Source organism: Lolium rigidum, chromosome 2 (assembly GCF_022539505.1).
Source record: "Lolium rigidum isolate FL_2022 chromosome 2, APGP_CSIRO_Lrig_0.1, whole genome shotgun sequence".
NCBI classification, from domain to species: Eukaryota; Viridiplantae; Streptophyta; class Magnoliopsida; order Poales; family Poaceae; genus Lolium; species Lolium rigidum.
The window spans coordinates 275,593,204-275,601,578 of record NC_061509.1 but is presented as its reverse complement, the minus strand read 5'-3'; the positions used below and the strand labels follow the sequence as shown (position 1 = coordinate 275,601,578).

The window sequence follows — 8,375 nt, the reverse complement described above, 5'->3', positions numbered from 1 at the left end:
TGCTAACGCCGTTAACCGGCGCTAACGGCGTCCGCCACGTGTCGGCTTGCATGACGTCGGCGAGTCAACGGGCTCCCGAAAACACTTCCGCAACGGTCCGATTTTCCGTGGCGGAAGGGGCGCCCAAGCGCGACGGACCGAAAAAATCGTCGTTGGACTTTGCTCGACGCTAGTTTCGACAACGGAACCCATATCGTCGGGTTAGGCCCATAGGCGACGAAAAATGCCCCTTAGTTGACGATTTTGGGACGTTGTCTATCAGAACTTTTCTTGTAGTGTATTTCTAACTATGGTGAAGGGTTCATCATTGTCAGAGGAGTGTGTCCAGTCCATAGATAGAGGGGTCGAGTTACCAATATTGTTTTCTATGTAAAGATTATCAGCATGCAATTGGGCGGACACATTTTTGTTGGCCAAATCATTTCTAGAAGTTTCCAAGTCTCTAAGAATGTCAATGGCGGTAAAATCATTATCAGGAATGTGAACCCCCATCTTTAAAGCTCTACATATCAATTCAGTGTTCGAAAGCGCAGCGAAGGAATTAGAATCAGAGATAGGCACAGCGATATTACCTTCCAAGTTCCTCTTCTTGGCCACTTTCTCCACTTTATCCATGATGTTCATGTTTGCATCTGCTGGGGCCCTGCGGCTTGGGGCAGCTGGCTCCTCCTGCTTGTCATCCTCCTTATCTTCCACAGAGAGCTCAGGAGACTGAACCAGGTAATCTGAGGAAACATTCGTAGGGGAATTAACCAAGTCAGTGACATCTGTTATCACAGGAAGCGGAGGCCAGGCTTCATCCGATAGAGAGTGAGAAGCAGGTAACAGCAAGGATGAAATGGGAGCAGCAATAGGATTCAGAGGAGTGACATTAAGAATGGGGCAGGGAATAAGCCACTTATTAGGAGTCATACCAGGTTTAAGAAGGGCATCCTCATGTTCTCTTGCTATTGTTTCAATAAGAAGTTCACCACCAGTGCTATCGTCTTCCGATTCCTGAGTATCCACTTCCTCTGTAACATCTGTGATGGTAACATTCTCATGCTGGCGTCCCTGGTGGATAGATTCTGTCTGACTGCTCATGAGCTGTGTATCAGAATTTTCCTCAGTAACATTGTTACTCTGCTCGAATCTTGGCCTCTTCGGGGAAGGAGCACCCGAATTGCCAACAGCCACATTAGAAGTGTCTTTAGGTTTTCCTCCGACCACAATTTTGTCTACCTCATAATAAAAGTCATAGAAATTATCACCAAGGCAACCTTCAGCACTAGCAGGAATCCTCTCAATGTCTCTACATCCAATCAAAACTTTGACATATTCAGGTTTGTGCAGAGTGGCAGCCTCCAGGTCAAGAGATACACCAACAAGACCACCAGCATAGAAAACATTAGCTTCACATCTCTTGTCTAGGGGAATATTGCTAATTTTTACCCAAGCTTTTTGAAGCTGTGCTTTAGCTCCAACCGAAGCCGTCCATGGTGAGAGACTAACCGTCGCCTCGGCTGTCTTGAGTTTCATGGATGCCCCATAGCACACCGCTCTTTCCACCTCACGAGGAGTAGGGAACCGCATGGTATACTGATTAGGACCAATAGCCCTTGCAGTGCATCTCCAACTATCCCCAAATATGAGATTGAAGGATTGTTCAATCTCTCTGCAGGTGGCATTCCCCTCAATGATAGTAATCACAACACTGGTGGCCCTTTCCTTGATTAATTTGGAGGAACTCAGATCAGGCATATAGAAAAAACCACGACCAGGAGCCTGGAATCCACACATAGAAGGAGTGCATTCCCAAGGAAGGATGGTTTGGCAAATCTGAGTAATATGCCCAAGTTTTTTGCAGCGGTCGCAGCGGATAGTGGGACACCGCGCGGTGTAATGACCAGCAAGGTTGCAATTGAGACAGGGAGTTGGGTCTCCGGCAGCCATCAGGGAACTGGCTCCGGCCCCTTGATCAGTACTGGTGTTACCTCCAGCCTTCGAGGACGCCTCCTGGCGGCGCTTCTCCGACTCCCACGCCGCCGCCTCCCAGCGATCATTGGACTGCTGAGAGTGGGAGTTGGAGCCGCGCAGATTGGTGGAGGAGGTCTGCACCGCGTCGTCTCGTTGCCAGACGTTGCGGCCGCGCCCCCGGCCTGGATGATTGCGTCCCCTTCCGCCGCCGAACCGTCCCCCGCCATCGCCCATCGTCGGAGGAGAGGCGGCGACCTGCGCGAAGGAGCGCGGATCTCCGACCACCTTGCCGCGCCACCAGCCGAAAGAGTCAGGAGCTTGTGGAGGAGGGTGAGCAGGAACCCTGGCTTTGTCCCAGTAATGGCTGAGAATGAGATCTAGGTCAAAACCGGCGGCGGTGTCTCCGTCGGGGGATATATAGGCGTTAGGGTTTCCTGGGCCCTTCTGTCGGAGACCGCCATTAACGATGGATGGTGGATGCTTGGTCCCAGGACACGTGTGGCGATCTCCATCCATGGCCGCCATGGATGTGGTAGCATCTGGGCTCAAGCCCAATCCAGCAACAGCAACTGGGCCATCCGCCATGGTAGCACCCGGAGAGGCCCCCAGCAGGCCATGCGGCCTCCATCTTCCGGGGTCGATAATATGTCCACCGCGCGGTCGCAGCGGCTCCGGTGAGCTCAGGCGGAGCGGATCTCTGTCCGGTGCAGTAGAGTAGAAGAGCTCCTCAATCGAAGAGGGGAAGGGAGCCGACCTGATCGCAGCCGAGGTGTGTGTCGGAAACTCTCCCCCGCCCGATTGCCGGCGTCCATGCGGCGCCTCCGCGCCGAAGAGGGAGCTCGGAGGCAGGGGCCTTGGAGGAACGCGAACGTCATGGCGAGGGAGAGCAACAGGGCCGCCAAAACCAATTGATTCCCTCTCCCCAAGTCTTCGCGAATCTACCACGAATTCCGAGCGATCGAGAAGGAGAAGGCGCCCCTTGGCGTGGTGGATGACGAGAACTCCGTCGAGGAAGGGGTGGTTCCGGCCGCCGCCGGCGAACGGCCGGAGAGCATACGTGACTCGCCAACTCGAGACGGAGGACGACGACTCCATCTCCCGCTTGGACCGTGACATGTACAGTACAATACATCACTTCCAACTGGTTTTGAGAAAACAAAAGGAGACAAACGAAGATTAGTACTCCAACCAACTAGTATTACATATAAACTTCCAGAAGGCCTTTAGCTTCAGCTATATTTTCAGGTACACGAACAGAATTAACGAAAACTCTCCGGTAACCTTTCAGCATGATCAGCATCCATTTCAGGAGAAGGGGTCAGGAAGTGAATTCTGGCAGGTGACTCTATACCCTGCGTCAATAGATTCCTCAGTGCATTCAACTTCTTCTTGTTCCGTGGAAGCCTACCAGGGTTCAGAGGGTTTATGTGTTCGCAGTAGCGACATGCCACTCTGTCGTACAGGTACACATCCATCAGATTCACCGCTACTTTCATGACACGCCTAAGATGACTCACAATGTAATTCCCAAAGCAGAAGATGATGAGCTTGGTAAGGTGGCGGTGCTCGATATCTGATCTAGGTGATTCCCACTCTACACCCTTATTATCGCTCAAATAGAGTTGCCTCCTCATTTCCGGATGCAACTCCATTTCACATGGATGATCCATTACCTGCATTCCACCAACAGGACATACGTAAATGGTAGAAGTTAGTTTTGCTGCTCATAGGACATATGTACTCCAAGTGAAAGCACAGGTGCGTGTAACAATGCGGGTAATAGTAGAGTAACCGCTCAAACAAAAAAGAATAGACCAAGCTCTAGGTGCAAACATACCATCATGTACTAGAGTAACCCATAAAAAAAAGTGGATTTAGCCAAGAACATACCGACATGTAGAACTCTTCTAGACATGGTGCAGCTTCTAGAATGAACATAGTCCACGTGAGATCATGCCCTTCAGGAATGCTCTCTAGATTGACAATCCTTAGTCCGCGGAATGCAGCTGACAGCCTTCTGGTCGGAGGCTCTGGTTGAACCCAAATCTGGAACAATAAACATATGATAGGATGAGCATAGAATAAGTGAAGTCACAACAAAGCAATCATCGTCACCTTACCTTTTCGCATTTAAACCCCAACCGCAGATCTTGTACACACGTCTCTGGAAGTAACGTACTTAGCGTGACCATTTTGTGAGAGGTAAAAGTAACATTTGTAAGTTCCAAAAACTCAAGCAACGGGACATGACCAAATGACAGCGGTAGTTCTTTGAAAGACATCCAAAACTTGTAGGTTGTCCTGGTGAGTTTTGGTAGCCACTTGAGTTCAACTTTGTCTAAACGGCAATTGACAAGACTGAGTTCACTAAGCTGTGCATGTTCAATTTGGAGTGTTATCCACTTATGTGTGTCACAATTGAAAAGTCCTAAATATTTTAATAGCTTGCAAGTGACGAAGATGTTGGAGACTAAGTTGGATTCAGCAAATCTCAAATTCTCCAAGTAGAGTCGTGTCAAACCAATAAATGCATTTCGACACTCATTAAAAAGGGACACAAACTGTGTCCCATAGCTCATCAGATCAACAAGACTGCACTGTTTGCAGCCCTTAACTGTCAAAACTGTGAATTCGGCTTTCTCAATCTGGTGTACTGCCATGGCCTCACTAACAGCATGTCCAATGGATATGGGGACATCACCTATCAAGTAGAACGTCGTAGACAGGAGGCGGATGGTGTCTTGGCCTGGATCTCGGCGTGCTAGTACACTCTTTGTTGCTTTGAAAGTAGCTGCATTGAGCCGAGCCAAATAACCATCAGAGATTTTGGCGCGTGACACATATCTTCCAAATAGGCTTAACATATCCTCAGGCACAGGATTTATTATAAGTCGGGGGAGCTTGGCGGAAAGCTGACTCCACCGCCTGGAGAGGATGCTGGTTTTTGCCGCGTCGGAGACATGGAGTCGGTCAAGAATGTTGAGCAGAATGTCATTGGGCAAGGTGCTGATTGTATCATCTCCGCAGTCTTCCTGCATTTGGCATGGAAACAAATCAGGATTGATTTCAATCTAGTCGCGGATACACACCTTTGACATTCGCTTGATGCAATTTTGATAGAAGCTTGAAGTATTTTTCCACACATATATCGCAATTATGAAAGAAGCAATTTAGATGCAGTCTTAAAGAAGCAATTATTATGTAGTCCAGATGATACAAACTTGAAGTAACTAGGAGTGGACCTAGGGGAAACGAAAGGACAATGAACTCACCTCCATGGCTCCCGTAAAGAAATTCAATGTAGTACAAGAGTTACAATTCTCATAGTAACAAAGATGTACAATTTAGATGTACTACAATAGGTACAGACTTTTTCTCGTAAAGCAACACAAACATTGCAGTTATGAAAGAAGCAATTTTGATTCTGCCTCGGAGTTTAAAAAAATCCATACAATCACAAAGATGTAATTTCGATGCAGTACAAGATGTAGAGACCTGATCATATTTTTTCCCAATAAAAAAATAACTAACTATATCAAAGCTGAGCAGGTTTGCTCAAACCAGAGCCATTTAGATTACTGTATCCTTCATTTGATACAGTGCCGAGTCTTTTTTCTATTTTCGATTTATTTTTGGACGTAGTGTCTACCCAGATTTATCTGGTCGTGACGGCTTCCTTCGTTGGTGCCACGCGTTGCTACGCCGATCAGGAGGGCGTTTCCAGGGAAAGGAAGAGCAACTGCAAAAAAAAAAAGGAAGGAAGAGCGGCATGGCTAGAAAAAGGGACCAAAAGTTGTATCGAGAGGAGCAATTTTCCCACGACCTATTGCTACTACCCCGCCTCCTCCCCGTCGCCGCTGGTCTTCCTTTCGGCGTGGTGGCGCCGCTCACCGCAGGAGACGCTGGCCATGGGCAGCGGCCAGCGCTCAGCGGAGCTGAAGGTGGCGCCTACTGATTTGGCCCCTCCGCCTCATCATCTCTGTCCGCCGCCCCTCATGGCTCATCTCTCTTCCCCGTGGCCCCGCGTGCTTTCCCCTCCTTCTCTTCCTCACCATCAGCCGGAGAAGGACCGATGGAGAGCGTCCCGGCGGATGCGTGCAGGGGTCAGCGGCGACGCAGATGGGCACCGGGCAAGCTCGACGCGACGAAACGGAGGCGGCCGGCGCTGACCGCTCGAGCCGGATGTTATCGTCGCTGGATCGTCCAGCGAGCAAGGTAAGCTGGTGTGGGTGGAGGATCCCACGTCGGCCGCAAGCCATCGTTACGGGTGATTTTGATGGAGCGGTTGCACGAGGTAGCCATCACCGGCGGCGATGGTGGCGGGGGGAACCGTGGTAGCGGCGGCGTCCTCTACCAGCAAGGTCGATGCGAATTGCGTGGGTCTGCCTCTGGGAGGACAAGCCACCCGGCACCCACTGCTCTGGAACAATGACGGTGATGGCGGGGACCAGATATGACAACAAAGGGACCAACGTTGTGTTTATCTCATCTTTTTTTTTCCTGATTCTATCAAGTTAGGACACCACCTGGTCATCACATTGTAGCCTGGGCGACCAGATTCGTGGTTGCAGATTTGCCAATTCTAGATGTTTGTCCTGCTGTTCTGCCCATGGGCCATGGGGATACATGTCGCTGTATCAGACGTAGCCTCACACAGCCCACGAGTTGTTGCTGATGAGTTCTTATGTCCATTGTTTGCAGAAAGATCAAAGATCAAACAACAGGAGAGTTTGAAGGGTTGGTATTTGAGTTGAATCACTCTGAAGATTTGCCCTTGGAGCAGGTAAGTGTTCTTTCAACTCCACTGACTTATCTTTGTGAATTAACATGGTGATTCCAAATCATAAGTGATAAAATGTTGTCATTTAGTTTGTCAGGATTACAGTGGTACCTATTGATGCAGACACTAAGTTTTATAATTTCCATAGGTTCGCAACAGTACTACGATGCTGACAAAGGAATGCATTGATGCATTACCAAACGGCTGAGAGGATGCATGTCGCAGTATCAACAAAAGAATCCTCTGTGGGTAGACACGAGGTTTGAAATTTCACACAACAAAGGAATCCTTCTGTGCGTAGACACGAGTTAGTTTCTCATAGACTTTCATTGTGGCTAAATTTAAGAGATTGGTTACGCCCACAATTTCAATGTCGTCCAAACTTGATCTTTTTGTTCCCGTAAACAGGTTTAAGGAAGCAACTATAATTACAGGAAAAGAAAGCATCTACAGTAGTCAAGAGGAAAAGAAAGGAACTCACCGCCATGGCCCCCGCGTTGATTTTCCGAGGCTAAATCTGGCCCTTGATGACTCGTGAGTTGTTGGTCTCGTCTGAAAACTGATATATCGAAGGAATCGGTGGTCTGGTCCTGGAGTTGGCGCAAACTCGGAGATTTATAGCGCCGTTGTTCGGGACAAGTAGGAGACTTTAATCGAGAAGGATTTGAACTCCTTGTAAAATCTAAACTGAAAGAGGGTCGAAGTCGGACGGCAGCACGTCCAAAACGAGACGATTTGATTGCGGATTGTGGAATCTACTGGAACACCACTCTGGCGGCGACGGCGCGAAGAGGGAGGAGCATCCGGCTCATCTCCGATCTACAACCTCTCTCCTCCTTTCGCAACCCTAGGTGGGGGCGGCCTGGATGATGGGCCAAGGCCCAACGCGCGCTTTGGTGTCTGTTTGTGTATAGGCAACTGCAGAGCTTTCCCCTGAAGAAATTGCTGCAGAGCTGCTGTGTGTGATGGCCGAACTTGGAAATCGTTGCCGCCGGTTGTGTAGAGAGCAGCTACACCTCGAGGAAGAAGAAGAAGATTTACGTAGAGAATAAGAGAAGCAGGACAGAGGAAGGAGGCAGGTTCACCGGATATTCACTTTGGCTCCCGAGTCTAAATGCTCCCGCAGCATAGACCAATGGTTGTTAGCCAGATCAACATCAGCAGTTGTATTCGTCGCAGGTATTTTAACCCTTCTGCCTTTTATGTACAGTACCACTGGCCCACGTCTATGGAGCAGATAAATGCGGCTGTTGCCGTGAGGGCTGTTAGGGCATCTCCAACCGGGCGATCCAAACGGACGCGCTGGGCCGTCCGTTTTGGGCCGTTTGGTGGCCGAACGGACACCCGACGACGCCCGCGTCCAGCGTGTCCGTTTGGGTCGCACGCTGCGCCTAACGCAGCGGCCACTCAATTTGGCCATTTGGCCTACTTCTTTGGGAAATAGGCCATCTGGCCACAGATACTTTATAAAACAATGTCTAAACCTAGAATAATATCTCATAAACATGGAATAATATATAACAAACATAAAATATAGAAAATAGCATAAAATAGCATCAAATGTAGCATGATAAATCAATTAAAATGTGCCATAGTTTGAGAAAAATATAAAAATTACAATTAAGATTGTCTAACTCAA

At 48.9% G+C, this 8,375-nt stretch overlaps 1 protein-coding gene across 1 annotated transcript in view; it reads right to left on the bottom strand.

The window, feature by feature from the left end:
• LOC124693480 overlaps nt 1-7,745 on the bottom strand; it is a 19,991-nt gene extending 12,246 nt beyond the window's left edge. The window contains exon 1 of the mRNA XM_047226953.1: nt 7,218-7,745. Within this exon, the coding sequence (XP_047082909.1) occupies nt 7,218-7,223 (6 nt within the window). The 5' untranslated portion in view covers nt 7,224-7,745. The remainder of the gene's footprint in view (nt 1-7,217) is intronic.
• Between the last annotated feature and the right edge of the window lie 630 nt (nt 7,746-8,375).